This window comes from Juglans microcarpa x Juglans regia, chromosome 2D (assembly GCF_004785595.1).
Source record: "Juglans microcarpa x Juglans regia isolate MS1-56 chromosome 2D, Jm3101_v1.0, whole genome shotgun sequence".
Lineage (NCBI taxonomy): Eukaryota > Viridiplantae > Streptophyta > Magnoliopsida > Fagales > Juglandaceae > Juglans > Juglans microcarpa x Juglans regia.
In genome coordinates, this window is record NC_054596.1 from 40,349,899 (window position 1) to 40,368,023 (window position 18,125).

The following is an 18,125-nucleotide window of genomic DNA, read 5'->3' on the forward strand; positions in this document are numbered from 1 at the left end:
GAATTGTTTTTTACTGAAATTTATTTATTTTGCTCTCGATACCATAGGTCCCTCACATGACCACAAAGTAGTTTTCCCCAAAAAGAATTCCGTGCGTTGACCGAGATCAGCGACTATGACAGGTATTACCAATTCCTTTTTCTTATTTTTTTAGTTTTATTTTTTTAAAATTTTGAATGTATGTATGACTTTATCAAAGCTAGAAAGTCCAAGTTTCTTGAATATAACAATAGGGTGGGGCTATTCTGCGGGTCCCAACCTTAACGCAGGCGGTTTTTTTTTTCTTTTATATTTTTTTAATATTTTTAAATATTTTTAAAAAATAAAAAAATACACGAATATACTTAAAATCACTTCTTTAATCACTAAGTAAAAATAATAATAATAATTTTTTACCAGTGATCAAATAGAATGGGCGAAATGGAGAGACAAAGTAGTTTTATTCATAATAATATAGCGGCGGCCAAAATTTATATTTGTGTTGATAGATTATTTGTTTCTTTGTAATGTATGTCCGATATTAGTTGATGTAATATGTTAAATTCTAAAATTATATTTATTGTAAAATAGATCTAACATATTATATAAAAAAAATTTATAGTTATAACACTTCTCTTATACAATATAAGGATGAAACAAAAGTTGAATAAAATATTGTTAGAATATATTTTTTAATACTATTTTTATTTTAAGATTTGAAAAAGTTGAATTACTTATTTTATTTTATGTGAGAATTTGTAAAAATTATGATGATAAGATGAGATGAGCTGAGAATATTTATTTATATTTAATAGTGATAAATATTATAGTGATTTTATATTTTATTTATGTATAATAGTGATAAATATTATAGTGATTTTATATTTATTTATATATAATAATGATAAATATTATAGTGATTTTATTTTTTATTTAAATATTATAGTGATTTTATTTTTTATTTATATATAATAGTGATAAATATTATAGTGATTTTAGAAAGATTTTGGTATGAAGATGGTTCATTGCGTTTGGCATATGGAGTATTTTCAATAGTACGAAAATACTTAAAAAGTGTTGATGTATGTTGGCTACCTAAACGTAGCACAGCTTCAATGGTGGCCGGCCGGCCGGCTCTGAACTACAGAGAATAGTTGTTCTCTTCGATCAAGAACACGATGAGGTTTAATTTAATTCGCAAGTTTGATTGTGGAGAATGACAAGAAATTGGTTGGACGGAGAAAAATAATATGTTATTAGTTTAAGAGAAAAAACAACTTTGGACATTTAAAAAGTTTTTTGAACGTGAATTTTGTAAAAAGTTTGCGTTTTAGTTAACATTGATATCAATGATATGCAAAATGGTTTTAGATTTTTTTGGAAAGATGGGTATGGTTGTTTTTTTAATATTTTTTTAGGATTAGCTGTTACTTAAATTTATTTAGAGGCCAAAAAATTTATATTTTGAGTATTGTAATTCTATAATATCTACACCAAATATTATTTATATGGTATAATTTAATTTAAAAGATAAATTTAAAATATTACAAATCAAATTTTACTATTTATGTGATGAGGATGATATATTCTACGTACCAATATAATAACTCATATATTTTTTATTTTTTATTTTGTTGGATTTTGGAGGGGAGGGTGAAAAAACATTTTGGAACTTTTTGATTTTATAAGCTTTTGTTATATGTTTAAAAGTACTTAAACTGTAGCCGCTCAAGCCATATTTAGGGCCTGGAGTTGCATTAAAAGTATTAAAAAGTGTTTAAATATTCTTAACAATTCTTTAATGAAAGAAAAATATATTTTTTATGTGTTATATATTAAGTATTTTTCCTCAAACGTATTTTTTTAGATAATGTGGAATATAGTTCTAATTTTAAAAAAATTATTAATGAGTGAAAATACTTGTACAATTTTTAAATAGTTACAACTTTTAATAATATAGTCATAATTTTTTTAAGAGAAAATATGCTTGTATGCCATAAGGTGAATATTAAAATTTAAAAAAAAAAACAAAAACAAAATGCATTGTCAAACACATGCATCAGTCACCACCTTCGAGCATAGTAGCATGACCCCTTTAAAAAATCAAATAATCTTTAATGTCAATTACGTATAGAATTTTTTTAATTTATTTCCAAATAAATATAACATATTTGAAAGTTTTTGAAATATATGAGTATCAAATAGTAAATAATATTTTGATAGTAGAACTTATTATTTAAGCTATAAAACTATAAACTATATCTTCCACCATAATCACAAATATGCACTTAGTCATATACTCCAAAAAAGACTAATTAATAATACAATTGAAATCATTATAAAGAATAATAACTTCCTATCTCCAAGTAATGAGATAATATACATGACCACTTATCCTTATCATTGAATATGAAATATCACATAAACCGTATGTTTTCATACTTTTCATCATTTTAGGAAAAGTTTGAATAGTGAGTTGAGTTGATATGAGATGAGATAAAAGTTAAATAAAATATTGTTAGAATATTATTTTTTAATATTATTTTTGTTTTGAGATTTGAAAGAGTTGAATTATTTATTATATATTGTTTAAAAATTTAAAAAAATTATAATAATCAAGTGAAATTCAAACAAGTCCTTAAAGCTTAGTCAAACATAAAATACTCAAATTGAAGTGTATATCTTTCTGCAGCTCTGTTTCCTCATGCCAAACTCTCTCCCCCTCTAGACATGTTTATTTATTTATGCCTGAAGGTCAGTCAATTACGCATTCACGTGAATTAATTTACTCGTTCTTTGCACCGACTGTTTGAAGTTATATTTAATGCCTTTACTTTTTTCTTTTAAATCATGTCATTTTTAGACTTTTGATTGCTTAATTTTTGGTTGAGTGGATGTTGGATAATTGTAGGGCTGTCATCAGTTCATTTTGAAAGCCAAATTGATGTAAAAAATTAAGACAAAAAGACTAAGAGAAGAGGTCGTAGAGAGACGGATGCCATGCAGGAGTCCACCACCCGGCCCTTTTCTTGCTCTCTATATCAATGTGTTCTGTAAATTTGTAATGTTTTATCATTCCACAATCCACCCTGCATGCATCAAATTTACTGCATGGAAACCTTTTCTCCTTTTCCATAAATAGCCGTGATTTTGCAGAGAAAGAAGGAACCTCGAAGAAATTGATATCAACTGTACCATGGCACACAGAGAATCGCTTGGGAGGTTCAGAGAAGAGGAAAAACAAGTACGTGGATTTTGGGAGCATTGTAATTAGCCGTAAGGCACTCAAATGGATATTAATGGGGTCCTTTCTCTTGGCTTCCTTCGCCGTTGCAGCCCCCACTATCATCTTCAAGTCCTCGCCCAAGCACAAGCCCCATTCTCCCCGTCCTGACAATTACCCTATTGCTCTCCAGAAACTCGTCATCTTCTTCAACGCTCGGAAGGCCAGGCATATGATCCCCGTCCTGATAGTTACTCTGTTGCTCTCCAGAAAGCCCTCCTCTTCTTCAACGCTCAGAAATGTAAGTTACCAGTACTTTTTCTACCCTTAATTAGCTACTTCTTTTCTCTGTTTCGCTTCAAGAAAATCTTATTTTGCTGATCCACCAACTATCTATCTTAAAATAGTCCAAAGTCCAAACCATCAAGTCTTATGATCATATATGAGGAGATACAATATGATCACCCACGTAACTTTGATACCTCTTTGATTTCTTTAACCATGGATTTTTTTTTTTTTTTTTTTTGTCCATAAATAAATACCTCATTATATTATTGAATATTCCACTGAAAAACTAGAAAAGACAAATAAACCGAAGTACCAAGGATTGAAACAGGACCAGGTCCAAACTTTGTGGTACCATTGAGTATGAATATTTCAGTTAAAACTAAATTATAAACTAACAATAGGTAAATAGATGTTAATTGGCTATGAATGTGCTGCAGCTGGAATATTGCCTGAAGATAATGGTATAGACTGGAGAGGGAATTCAGGACTAAGAGATGGGATGAATGATACCAATCTGAAGGGAGGGCTTGTTGGAGGATACTATGATGCTGGAGCCAATGTCAAGTTTCACTTTCCAATGGCTTATGCGATGACAATGCTAAGCTGGAGTGTGATTGAATACAGTCACAAATACAAGGCCCTTGGCAAGTATGACCATGTTCGGGAACTCATTAAGTGGGGCACTGATTACTTACTCCTAACCTTCAATTCTTCTGCCACCAAAATTGATAAGATCTATTGCCAGGTGATCTTTAGTACATATTCCATAAGGAAATTACTTTTTTATTTAATTATATAAACTCTTAATGATGCTAATCCCCACTCTGAACACAATATGTCAAACTCTTATATGCAACTTAGATTTGTTTCTTCTTCTTTTTGCTTTTACTTCTGGGTTCCTTTGATCTGTTGTAGACCATATATATGTTGACACACTATTTACACTTTTGGGTGGGGGAAGAGAATGTAACATGACAAAAACCTTTGACTTCTTCTAGGTTGGTGGACATCAGAATGGCTCTGTGACACCAGATGATCACAACTGCTGGCAAAAACCAGAACAAATGGAGTATACACGGCCAACACAAACTTGCAAGGCCGGACCCGAACTTGCTGGAGAAATGGCAGCTGCCTTAGCTGCAGCCTCTATAGTTTTCCGGGACAATGATGCCTACTCTGACAAACTTATCAAAGGCTCCAAAACCCTCTTTGCCTTCGCAAGGGATATTGGAAGACGGAGGCCATACAGTCATGGCAACCCTTATATTTCTCCTTACTACAGATCCACCGGGTACTACGACGAGTACATGTGGGGTGCCACTTGGTTGTTCTATGCAACAGGAAACATTTCTTATCTTTCACTGGCTATCCACCCTGGGATCTCTAAGAATTCCAAAGCATTTAACATGATTCCAGATTTGACCGTGCTAAGTTGGGATAACAAGTTACCAGCAGCCATGCTACTGCTGGCAAGGCTGAGGATGTTCCTGAAACCTGGCTACCCTTATGAGGATATGTTGCTGAGGCATCACAATGCGACTGGTCATATCATGTGCTCTTATCTTCAATACTCGCCCATATATCAGGTCTTCAACTGGACTCGTGGTATGTACTATTTAGGATCTCAACTCTTCGATCTATATACAATATAGTTCAATCAAAGTGTTGCTTATTTTATTGCATTACTTGCCTGTTAGTGATTTTGATGGAATAGTAGTACTACATATATATTTAATATTTCCCCTGTTCAACGTAGAAACTAGTACATACATAATAGTCTTAGGGGTAAGAGCGTGCAATTTGTATAATAATTAGGTCAACCCCTTTTTAATGACTTCATGGGACTCCAATTGTAACATTGATTAGTCTTTTTCAAGTATGGACCAAGGTGAGTCCTAGGCTTTCGAGTATAGTAGTTTTTTGTTATATTTGAAATTCATAGAACACATTAAATGACTGAAATTGGCAAATTGCCAACAAAATGTTTATGATTAATGAAGCATTTCTTCTTTTTAATAGAAAGCGAGTATCTTAGTTTCTCAAATTTATCAAATACAGGGGGAATGATCATGGTGAACCGCGGACGGCCACGGCCTCTGCAGTACGTGGCCAATACTGCTTTCTTGGCATCTCTGTTTGTGGATTACATGAATGCCACCGATGCTCTAACTTGGGGATGTGGCCCATATGAACTTTCATCATTACTTCTTCGAGGTTTTGCCACATCCCAGGTGTCGTCTTCCTCTCTTTCTTTTCTTATTTTCATTCAAATTTGCATCCATTCTTGCACGACTACATCCTTTGTTGTGTGTGTTTTTTTGGGTTTTTTTAAACAGATGGACTATATCCTTGGTAAAAACCCCATGAACATGAGCTACGTGGTCGGATATGGCACCAAGTTCCCTGGACATGTTCATCACCGGGGTGCATCAACGCCAAATAATCACAAAAATTATTCATGCAAAGAAGGATGGAAATGGCAGAACAGCAAGACTCCCAACCCCAACACCATTACAGGAGCCATGGTTGGAGGGCCCGATGAATTTGACCAATTTCAGGATGTGCGCAGCAGTGATGATTACACCGAGCCAACAATGGCAGGTAATGCTGGACTGGTTGCTGCACTTGTATCCCTGACCAACACTTTTGGCAATGGCGTCGACGTTAATACTATATTTTCAGCACTTCCGCCACTAATCTAATCTCCCGACTTAGCCCAACACAACCGCCCTCGAAGCCATGACCCTCTTTGTATTATGAGTTATTCTAGTCTAGCGTGTCAACACATTAGTTGTGTCAATTCACATCCTGATGTGTCTTAATGCGTCAAAACTATCGACTCGCAAATAGAATTTTTCTTGTATTATATACAAAACACCTGTTTGCTTGATTCACAATTGTTAAGGTTGTGTTTCGTACGTTTGGATTGGGCTAAGTTCCTACAATTTAGGCAGGGATGTTTCTATATGCAACCACAAAGACAGTGGTGGGCTCGATGGTGGTCCAGAGAGCCTCCTATGCTAGAGATAATATAAGATTTCTCAATGAATACCCACAAACCATTAAAAAGAATAAAGATTTTCTAAAATTTCGTCCGAAGTATAAGAGTTAGGCCCCGCTTGGATGTTAAACTGAGATAAATTGAGTTCTTTATAAATAGTAATAGGTTGAGATGGTAGAGTGAGTTTTGTGATATCCACCTACCCACCTAAGATAAGTTTAGATGTATTTATGGAAAGTTGAAAAAGATTGTGCGTCCCGCGTGTAAATAGGTGTTAAGTTGAAAAAAGTTATAGATTCTACGTGTAAAGAGATTTTAAGTTAAGATGCTAGTGATTTGAGAATCGAGTGTTTGAATATTAAACTTAATTTAAAATTAAACTGAACTGAAATTCAAGTTTCAAATAGGACTTAGAGTGATCAGGGATTAGAAGTACTCAACAATAATAAATGTTTTAATATCCATTTTGGGTGCATATAGAGTCTAAACTTTGGACAAACAATATCCTGATAATTAAATTAAATAAAATCTGCAAAATAAATAACAATTATGACAATGATTCATTTTTAATTTAAACAGCCGGCAGGCCAGTTGCACGAACCAGTTTTTCCTCCATCATAATCTCCTTTGAAAGTTGTACCATTGATTAAGCGCTCGGATTTAGGCCCCGATACCAATGTTTGGAATATAATTTTGGTGACAGTTTCGATTGAGGCATTGAAATGAAATATTTCGATATAAATATCGTTTTAGATAAAATTTCAGAATAGTATATATATAAATAAATTATATATATAAATATATAAATTATATTTTAAAATAATAATCTATATATGATAAATTATATATATATATATAAATTATAAATAGTCTGGTCAGAATTGTGAGTAAAAAATGAGTTTGCAATTTGAAGAAATGAAAAAAAAAAGAAGAAAAAAGTAAAGGTCGAAATATCGGTTGGTACGGGCCGAAACGGTAGAAATTTTGACTGGTACGAAACTATATTCTTCTCTGTACCAGCTACGCAACAGAAACGGTATATTTCGGTTGTACCTGTCGGTATAGTACAAAATTCAAAACTTTGCCTGATACAGAAACAATTTCATCTTATATCATCTCATCATTATAATTTTCTCAAATTCATACACAAAATATAATAAAGAATTTAATTTTTCCAAATTCTAAAATAATAATAATATTAAAAAATAATATTCTAACAATATTTTATTCAACTTTTATCTAAAATCATCTTATCTCATCTCACTATCCAAATAGGACCTTAATTACAAAAATATTGCAGAAACAGCTGGCTGGTTTTCTCCCTCCCACTCCATTCATCTTCCCCAACTTCAACTTTTCCATCTTTTTATTAATTAATTATAGAGTAATTTTACATACAATCATGAAATACATAAATGTCACACAATCGTTTTAAGAAATAGAGAGATCTACTATTACAAAATTATTTTTTTATGTAAGCTCCATATTTACATACATTTTTCAAAAAAATGTACATCATTTACACATTTTATAACTACAAATATTATTCATCACTTTATAGAATATTCCTCCCTCTACAAATATTATTCATTACCTTTGGGATGATGGACCATTCAACTTTTCAAGAGTTGATAATGGACCATTCATTACCTTTGAATAATTCTATTCATATTTTTTTTATTATCATCATCATTTCATTGTGGTATTAAAGAAAAACTTTATTTATAAGCTAGTATGAATAATATATCTAATAAAATATTTATATGACGTAATTTAATTTTAAAAAAAAAACTAAAATTAGAATCTTACAAATTAAGTTTTATAATTTAAATGACATAGATGGTTAGTTCTACACAAGTTAAAAATAGAATAACTTATATTAAATAATTGGAGATCCTAGGTCAGTCATTTATCGCGAGATATTAAGAGATGATAAAATAGATAATAAATATATTTTTTCTAGAACTTATACACCAACGTTGTGGAATAACTTTGTCTGTTGGAACTTAAATATATACAGAAAAAGGCTGGCTAGAGGAACTGTGAGAAAATTCTACGATTCAAATCTACTCAACAGCCGGTTTATTTTGCCTCCACCACACAACCTGTCATGTGAACCCGTTCTCGTAAGACTCTTAAAACAATCATTCATATATACTAGTTGTGGAGTGACGTCCAATGCACGTTTTTCCAGTGATTAATATCTATAAAATGTAAAAATAATATATTTTTTAAATAAAATTAATTAGTCAATAATTTAATATACAGGAGCAGAAAAATAAATTTAAACAAGCATCATAATGATAACAAAATGTTACAATAATATGAATAATATGAAAATTAAAATATTTTGAATATTCTAACAATAGTTTTCTTAATAAAATATATGAATTGTAGAATTCAATCTTACTACTCAATGACTTAGGGAGCACTAAAAAAATACAGAATTTTTTTATTTCTATATTGTTCTCACATTTTTTCATCATTAAAATAAGTCTCTTCTATTTTGGAAACTCTAAAAATATTATAATGATTTTAGTTAATTAAGAATATTATGAGATTTAAATTATATTAAATTCTAATTATTTATATGATTTTACTCTCTTAGAAAAATTTAACAAAACTTTATTATTTATTTAATGATGAAAGATTAGTATTTTATAAATTAAAGTTGAATTTATATTTTAATTATCTATTTTAAGTTAGTTTATTTTTATATTTTAACCTCCACTGTTGGATCAATTCTGAATATTCAAGATGAATGGTTGAGATTTAAAGTCACAAACCCTATCTTTTCCCTTCATTTTTCCCTCTTCCCTCTCTCTCCTCCCTCCCTCCCTCCAGCCGCACGCCGCTCTCCCTCTCGATCTTTTCTCCTCAGCTCCGCCCAGCACCACCGGCCGCAACTACCACGCCACCACAAAGCCCAGTCACCGGCGACCTTCCCCACGCTGATCTCGTCCCCACAGACCTCTCTCTCTCCCCCCGCAACAGGCCGAAGCTCGTAGCCCTCTCTCTTCCTCTACACGCATGGGTTTCTCCTCGTAGAGCCGCCGTTAGCCACCCCTACGACACCACACCACCACCACCAGCCCGCCGATCTCGTCCCCACAGACCTCTCTCTCTCCCCCCGCAACAGGCTGAAGCCCGTAGCCCTCTCCCTTCCTCTACACGCACGGGTTTCTCCCCGTAGAGCCGCCGTTAGCCACCCCTACAACACCGTACCACCACCAGCAACCTCATCCTTCACCGACGACCCCTGATTTGTGATTTGTGTGATGATTTTGTGATTTTGTGATAATTTTGTGGTATTTTGTGATTTTGTGGTGATTTTGCTGTGATTTTATAGTGATTTTTTAATTGTGTGGTATTTTACTGTGATTTTGTGATATTTTGTTATAATTTTGCTGTGAGGATGTAGAAAGGGACGCGAATGTAGAGAGGGACGTAAGAGGAAGAAGAAAAGCGTAAGGAAAACACGAAGCACTGTTCATTACTATTCACATTTATAGCGGTTTTTAAGTATAAGGGGATATATATATATATATATATATATATATATATATAATATGAGCTTTGCTACTCCTTATATATATTATATATATGAGCTTTAATTTTTTTTTAAATTTATTAAATTATTCTACTAATTATCCATATACCACATATTTAATAAGAGAAAAAAATAAAAAAAAATAACTAAAAAAGAATGTGGTGTGTGATGTGTATGGATGATGAATAGAATTTATATATATATATATATATAATTAGTCTGTTACTTGATTGATCTATTAAGGCCCCGAATACAAATAAATCCTTGCTTTCCTCTATCTGTTAAAACAATCATCTATAATATAATAGGATATTTTCAATCTCTACTATTATATATATTATTTTAGTCTGAAAAGATCATAACATTAGGCTGTGATCTCTTTCGTCGGAGCTAGGCAACCCAAACTCAGTGCAGAATAAAACAAAACTGACTATATATTATATATATAATATCAAAGGGACTGTTACTATGCCGCCCAACGGTGACAGTTGGAGGTGCCTCTTAGGTCAAATGTTATTTTTTATTTTTTATAATTTTTAAATATTTTTAAAAAATAAAGAAAAACACTAACGTACTAATAATAACTTTTGTAATTATTAAGAAAAAAAATTAAAACAAAAATTAAATATATAAACGTAAAAAATGAGAGATAAAATCACGAGAGATAATATCATTTTCCTAACAACCAAACATCTTGACAAGAGAGTACGGCCAAATTAGATATTTCATATTTGAATGGAATTGATTTTATTAGGAAACACAATTTGACTTTTTCAAATGAAGTCTGAACGGCGTGAATAAAGAAAGAATCAATGATTGGCTTGGCTCCTGGCTTGGCTGTGGATGGATCATGGATGGGTTTGCCAACTAAGTCAACATCTTCCAGCTGGCAAGTCCTGATTTGTTCCTTCTCACAATCTTAGTTAGGGATTATTATTTACAGATTTAAGACATCCCATTAATTCACTCGACGACTTTGTACCAGATAATAACTATCCAAAGAGTTATACCTGGACGTTGAGAAAGAGAAGAAAAATTCGGGAATAGAAGTCATGAATCGAATAGTAGTGATTAGTGAAATGATTTGATTATAATATTTTATAGAATTTTGAAAATTAAAGGAGAAAAAAGTTAAATAAAAATATTATAAAAATAAAATAGTGACGTTTTAATGTTGATAAGATTTTATTTGTAAGTTTCAAGTTTTAAATTTTTTTTCAAATCAAATTATATTATATAAGTATTTTACTAAGTGTGCTCTGTACACCAGCTTAATAGAATTTTTCCTACCTAAATAGATTGGATCTTTGTTGTTTTATTTTTCATTAAAATAAAAGTAAAGAAAGAAGTAATGACTGATTCGATATTAGTTTATAGAGTACTTACACGCAATAAATATTAGAAAAATAATATTTACAATTATAGAATACACAAATATTACGTTATCTTATTGAAAAAGTAAGTACATATGAGATTCAAAAGATAAAAAATTAAATTTTTAATAATATATCTCACTCTTTTTTAAAAAGATTGCACAAAGCTGCGCACTCCATAATTATATATAATATTTCTCTATATATTATTTTCGTGCAATAATTGGCAAATTAGAAGATGTTTATTACCTTTTTTTTTATTATTATTTTGGGATGAAGGAAGAACACATCGGTGCATGATCAACAGCTCTGCAGTAGTTGGAAGGCATCTAATTATATGTAGCTAGTGATGAAGAAGCAACAGAGAAATTACGCCCTTTTTTTAATGAACCGTCTAAGAAAATTCAAAGCACGTTAAGGTCAGATTCGTGAACTGTGGGTTGAGGCTTAACACGACACAGCAAGTAACTGTGTTTTTCTTTTTCTTTCGTTTTTTTTTTTTTTTCCTGCTCAGAATTAAAGAAAATGCACAGATAGCTTTCAATTCAGTATATAAAAACACACAAACTAAAAGGGAATGATATTTTCCTGTTCCTCTCTCTCCTCAAGTCAAACTCTCTCTCTCTCTCTCTCTCTCTAAACGTGTTTATTTATTTACGATCATTGAAATATTTTACGTTCATGAATGAGAAACACAAACAGATTACACACGGCGAGAGACAGGCCGACAGAGTCAGAACACTTTTCTTGCCCTGCACTGGCGAAAAATAACACGGTCTCTCGCTCTCATCTATTGACTAAAGTTCTTGTTTTCGATCGATATATAGAGTTGAGTTTATGCATGTATGTTTCAAACATCACACTCCAGTCTTCTCTGTTATTACGAATTTAAAGTTTTATTGAATCCACCCTTCCCCCATCAAACACGTTACTGCGTTTCGTAGTTAATTGGGGAAAAAACAAGAAAAAGGATTGAGTCATAGTTCTTGGGTTCATCATCTGCATGGAATCCTTCTCTCCTTTACCCTGAAAATAGCCGTGAATTTGTAGAGAAAGAATCCCCAAGATATTGATTATTGCCTATTGGGACAAAATAGAGAACAGAATAGATAAATAACTGCACCATGCACTCAGCGAATCACTGGGGAGGGTCTTTTGAGATAACTAACGTAGACGTGCCGGCGTCGGGAGAGTACGACCGGAGCCGTAGCTCGGAATGGGACGCTGCAGCTCTGTACCATCATCAGCATCTGGATGAAACCCAACAAAGCTGGCTGTTGGGGCCACCAGAGAAGAAGAAGAACAGGTACGTGGACTTTGGGTGCATTGTTATTAGCCGTAAGGCCCTGAAATGGATATTGGGGTCTTTTCTCTTGGCTTTTGTCGTCATTGCAGTCCCTATCATCATCGCCAAGTCCTTGCCCAAGCACAAACCCCATTCTCGCCCTCCTGACAATTACTCGGTTGCTCTCCAGAAAGCCCTCCTCTTCTTCAATGCTCAGAAATGTAAGTTAATTAATTGCCATTTCTCCATCTGATCTTTAAGTACTACCTCTTCTCTATAGCCTGTCTTAAAATAGTCCAAACTATCAATAAATCCACATATATGTTACATATATATATATATATATATATCCTGTGTGTATGTAGAAGCTGATCTAATTTTGATTTCTTTCCTATGAAGCTCCAATATTGGTATCAAAATATGTTCTCCCTTGAGCGTTTGGTTTTCATGTGGCAACGATTGGGTAGAAAATTTTGGCAATTTTAAGCCCCTCATGCTGCTGAGCAGAAAGATAAATTGACTTTTTTTTAACCAGTCTTAAATGAGCCACTTGTTGGTTTCGTCTTGTTTCAGTGGTTTTTGAGGCCTAACTTCAATTAACAAGGAAAAAAGAAATGAGAGGTTGGTTTCAAACCTTAGCAGGCTTGACAAATGACAGGTGGGTATAGACAAACAGCAGTCTATATGACAAATGACACCGTGTGGGTCCGGAATTTTGGTAATCCTACTTACCTAGGTGGATATGAGAATGGAATATGTAGGGTTGAAAGTTCCAGACAGAGATTCCCTATCTCCCTTTTCTTTTGCTCCTATTCCAATTGCCTATGTTCCATATTCTGTTACCGTTTGCTTTGGGCTTTGTGCAGTATATTACCTATTTAAATTATATATTGTATTTGTATATTATCTATTTAAATTGTCAACCATTCTATCAATTTGTATTTTAAGAATAGGAGATCGGTTATGGAGGAATTAGTAAACTTGGTACCTCTTTGAGTTCGTCAACCTTGAATACTTTTTTGGGCCCAAAAAAACCTACCCCACTATGTTATTGAATATTGCGCTGCAGGATGTGCAATATTCTGAAATTTACTCTCAGATGGATCCGAAGGATCCTTCCTTGCTGAGCTTAGCATCATAAAAAAAGAATGTTCCACCTAAGCAAGGAGATATAAACTGATGTAATTATTGAAGCAAACCTAGGAACAAACTATGTTGTACCATTGAGAATGATTGGAGTTGGAAACTTGATTATAAATGAATGATAAGCAACAGTTGTTAATCAGATTGGCTATGAATGTGCTGCAGCTGGAAAATTGCCTAAACAGAATGGCATTGCCTGGAGAGGAAATTCAGGGCTAAGTGATGGGAAGAATGATACTGATCTGAAGGTGGGGCTTGTTGGAGGATACTACGATGCCGGAGACAATAGTAAGTTTCACTTTCCAATGGCTTATGCCATGACAATGCTAAGCTGGAGTGTGATTGAATACCGTCACAAATATGAGACCATTGGCAACTATGATCATGTTCGGGAACTCATTAAGTGGGGCACTGATTACTTGCTCCTAACCTTCAATTCCTCTGCAACCAAAATTGATAAGATTTATTGCCAGGTAATCTTTAGTATATATATTCTCTAACGACATTACTTTTTGTCTAATTCAAATGGCTCTTTATGATGCTAATCCTCTCTTTCTGCAACATATGCCAGACTCTTTACAACTTTGATTTGTTTCTTCTTCCTTTTTCCCCTCTGGTTTCCTTTTATCTGTTTTTGTCCATATGTATGTTCTAGAGTGATCAGAATGGCACACACACTGTAGATGCTTTTGGGTGGAGGATGAGAATGTAACATGACAAAAACCTTTGACTTCTGCTAGGTTGGTGGACATCAGAATGGCTCTATGACACCAGATGATCACAACTGCTGGCAAAAACCAGAACAAATGGAGTATCCACGGCCTACACAAATTTGCAGTGCAGGACCCGATCTTGCTGGAGAAATGGCAGCCGCCTTGGCTGCAGCCTCTATAGTTTTTCGGGAAAATGATGCCTACTCCAAGAAGCTTATCAAAGGTGCCGAAACCCTCTTTGCCTTCGCAAGGGACGGTGGAAGACGGAGGACATATAGTCGTGGAAATCCTTATATTGCTCCTTATTACAACTCCACCGGCTACTACGATGAGTACATGTGGGGTGGCGCTTGGTTGTACTATGCCACAGGAAACAATACCTATCTTTCACTGGCTACAAACCCTGGGATCCCTAAGAACTCTAAAGCATTTTACATGATTCCAGACTTGAGTGTGCTAAGTTGGGATAACAAGTTACCAGCAGCCATGCTGTTGTTGACAAGGCTCAGGATATTCCTGAACCCTGGCTACCCTTACGAGGAGATGCTGCAGATGTATCATAATGTGACAGGTCTTAACATGTGCTCTTATCTTCAATCCTTCCATGTCTTCAACTGGACTAGTGGTATGTAGGATCTCACCTCTTCTCATCTGGTTCATTTCTAAATGTGGCATAGTTTATTGCATTAATTGTCTTAGTGATTCTGACCTAGCACTTATAGAGGCCAGTGAAGTGTGGAAACTTGCCTAAGTAATTGAATCTGAGGGTAAGAGCAATTTGCATAATAACTAGTTCTCGTTCTTACAACTGGGATTGTGATGAATCGGTACTTTTGTTGAAGGGTAAGAGCAATTTGCATAAGGAAGCGTAGAAAACTTTCCTTTTTTCCATCTCTTTTTGCAGAGGACGTTTAGGTGCCAATTTGCCAAACGACCAACTCTGCACTATTTGAAAATTCCATTTGCTAGTTAGGCCTAAGATAATAGGGATTTATCCTTGTGAAAGCTCCGATTCTTCTGTAATTGCTTTCAGATGATTAGGTGAAATTGTTATGTACCTTTGATTAATCAACAAATTCTGAACATATTGCCCACACTAATAACATTGAAGATGCAAATGAGTATATAACGGTAGTTCTTTCTTATATTTCGAAGCCATAGAACAGGATTAAACAACCCCTGGACATTGAAATCATCCTCTCAATGTTTTATAAAGCATATGTTCTTAATAGATTGTGAATTTTTATTTTTTCAAATAAAGTACCTAGCATTTTCTTTAAAATTTATGTCAATGATAAAATTACATGCCTGACATATGAAAACAGGGGGACTGATCATGGTGAACCGTGGACGGCCGCAGCCTCTGCAGTATGTGGCCAATACTGCTTTCTTGGCATCACTATTTGTTGATTACATGAATGCCACAGGTGTTCCAGGATGGAATTGTGGCCCCAATTTTATTTCATCCAATGTTCTTCGAAGTTTCGCCACCTCCCAGGTGCCATCTTCCTCTTATTCTTACAGCTTTTAAGTTAATCTGGCATCCCTTCTATCATGACTGTGTAGTTTCTTATAATACTTATTTTGCATTGTTGTTATATAGATGGACTATATCCTAGGTAAAAACCCCATGAACATGAGCTATGTGGTAGGATATGGCACCAAGTTCCCTAGACATGTTCATCACCGGGGTGCATCAACACCAAATGATCACAAATATTATTCATGCAAAGAAGGATGGAAATGGCAGGACAGCAAGAATCCCAATCCCAACAACATTACAGGAGCCATGGTTGGGGGACCTAATCAGTTTGACCAGTTCCGTGATGTGCGCACCAGTTATAATTACACTGAGCCAACTCTGGCCGGAAATGCTGGACTGGTTGCTGCACTTGTATCCCTGACCAGCACTGCCCGCAATGGCCTTGATGTCAATACCATATTTTCGGCAGTTCCTCCACTCTCCCCACGAAACCCACCTCCCCCTCCACCTTGGAAGCCATGATCCGAAGATGCAAATAATCCTGTTGTAGATTCTTGTTTTAAAGTTTTATTCTGCAGCAACCTCCTTTTGTTGTACAAAACTTCTGTTTTGCCGATTCACAATAGATTTATGAGTACACACTCTCTTCCCCTTTTTTTTTTTCATGGATAGTTGACGGTGTTCTTCCAATCTAAAAGACATTTTTCCTTGACTCTTGGAATCTAGATTTCTGCAATGATTGATCAAGACTTTGTATGAAACTTGATCCACTCTGTTCATCTTAGTCATGACCACCTACCAAATCCACAGTACTTTTATCCGGTTCAGTTTTTTGCTTGTTTGGATTCGTGTCTTACATACTTCTATCTTTCTTAGACCTTTCCATTTTTTGTCTAGATTATTAGATCGTTTCCTTTGGATATCCTTTTTTCTGCTTGCCAAAGTTGTTCTCTCCTTCAGCATGTTTTTTTTTTTTTTTTTTTTTTTTGTTTAATTAGTATTAATCATTGAAGAACACATATGTATGGGCATTTCAAGCATGGTAAAACGACATAATGTTTTCCCTAATGAAGGTGTGTTTTGGGGCTCTTCCATGGGAACCTGACACCACCTTACAATAAATCATGGAAGTTGTTTTGGAGCTTATATTAATAAATATTTTCTAAGAACAATAGATCATGTGCCCTGTCTTGCAGTAAGACTCTTGCTTACTATTGACTATAGCAAGAGACATAAGGTTTCCATAGCCGCTCTTCAATTGGGGAAGTGACAAAAACACAAGAAAAAGAAAATAGAAGATTTATCAGAGAAATTTTAGTAAAAATAGATAGCAATGGATAGGATCCCATATGGAATCATAAAAAACATATGCATTTGTGTGCGAGGTTCGTTTGCCTGGTTGAAATAAATGTATATGGATCATATATATAGATTTCTTTAGGTGATAAATATTTCCAAACCAAAATAGATTGACAGATAGTTTACAGACAATCAACTTGATGGGCCAACACATAGACACCATTAACTACTTCTAATGAACAACCAAATCATATACGTTGGGGTGTCACATGCAACTAGAATATCATATAAAACATTATAGGAAGGTAATGAAGTAGGCTACAGTTCATTTGTTGGTCAATGAAGTAAAAGAGAACAAAATAATGATAGAGCGAAACACAAAAATTTAAATATTAATAGTCACTTTCTTAACTAATAAATAAAACAAAAAATTTAAACAAAATAAAAAAATAGTAAATAGATGGTAAGAGAGTAATAAGCCTAATTATCCTTAACAAATTATTTTTACCTACAAGTTTTGTTTTGCTGCCATGTGACAACGAGTGCATTTTTTTTTTGAAACACGACGACAAATGCATAAACTAGGCCCGTTTGTTTTCGGAAATGAGATGAGATGAGTTGAGATTAAAGTTAAAAAGTTGAATAAAATATTATTAGAATATATTTTTTAATATTATTTTTGTTTTAGGATTTGAAAAAGTTAAATTGTTTATTTTATTTTATATTGAAAGTTGGAAAAGTTGTAATGATTAGATGAGATAAGATGATATGTTTTCTGAAAATAAACG

General features: G+C 33.7%; 3 protein-coding genes across 4 annotated transcripts; all 3 read left to right on the plus strand.

The window, feature by feature from the left end:
* Positions 1–115: 115 nt before the first annotated feature.
* On the plus strand, positions 116–5,142 carry LOC121249512 (endoglucanase 12-like). The gene is made up of 4 exons (XM_041148211.1): positions 116–122; positions 3,136–3,503; positions 3,900–4,235; positions 4,489–5,142. Exons 1-4 carry the CDS (start codon positions 116–118, stop codon positions 5,140–5,142), a joined length of 1,365 nt encoding a protein of 454 aa, XP_041004145.1.
* A 226-nt stretch (positions 5,143–5,368) lies between these two features.
* On the plus strand, positions 5,369–6,459 carry LOC121249513 (endoglucanase 25-like). The gene is made up of 2 exons (XM_041148213.1): positions 5,369–5,378; positions 5,510–6,459. Exons 1-2 carry the CDS (start codon positions 5,369–5,371, stop codon positions 6,190–6,192), a joined length of 693 nt encoding a protein of 230 aa, XP_041004147.1. The 3' UTR covers positions 6,193–6,459.
* Positions 6,460–12,021: 5,562 nt separating this feature from the next.
* LOC121248947 (endoglucanase 12-like) lies at positions 12,022–16,735 on the plus strand. 2 transcript variants are annotated; one of them, XM_041147574.1, is made up of 6 exons: positions 12,022–12,469; positions 12,517–12,920; positions 14,008–14,315; positions 14,583–15,180; positions 15,881–16,053; positions 16,159–16,735. In XM_041147574.1, exons 2-6 carry the CDS (start codon positions 12,539–12,541, stop codon positions 16,558–16,560), a joined length of 1,863 nt encoding a protein of 620 aa, XP_041003508.1. In that variant the 5' UTR covers positions 12,022–12,469; positions 12,517–12,538; the 3' UTR covers positions 16,561–16,735. The 2 variants fall into 2 exon arrangements, with proteins under 2 accessions (XP_041003508.1, XP_041003507.1); XM_041147573.1 differs by having other exon boundaries at positions 12,023–12,461; positions 12,509–12,920.
* The last annotated feature ends 1,390 nt before the right edge of the window (positions 16,736–18,125 follow it).

Coding starts and splice junctions, on each gene's coding strand:
- LOC121248947 (XM_041147574.1), top strand. CDS start 12,539: ATGCACTCAGCGAATCACTGGGGAGGGTCTTTTGAGATAACTAACGTA. Junction 12,921..14,007: donor CTTCTTCAATGCTCAGAAAT/GTAAGTTAATTA, acceptor AATGTGCTGCAG/CTGGAAAATTGCCTAAACAG. Junction 15,181..15,880: donor TGTCTTCAACTGGACTAGTG/GTATGTAGGATC, acceptor ATATGAAAACAG/GGGGACTGATCATGGTGAAC.
- LOC121249512 (XM_041148211.1), top strand. Junction 3,504..3,899: donor CTTCTTCAACGCTCAGAAAT/GTAAGTTACCAG, acceptor ATAGGTAAATAG/ATGTTAATTGGCTATGAATG. Junction 4,236..4,488: donor TTGATAAGATCTATTGCCAG/GTGATCTTTAGT, acceptor GACTTCTTCTAG/GTTGGTGGACATCAGAATGG.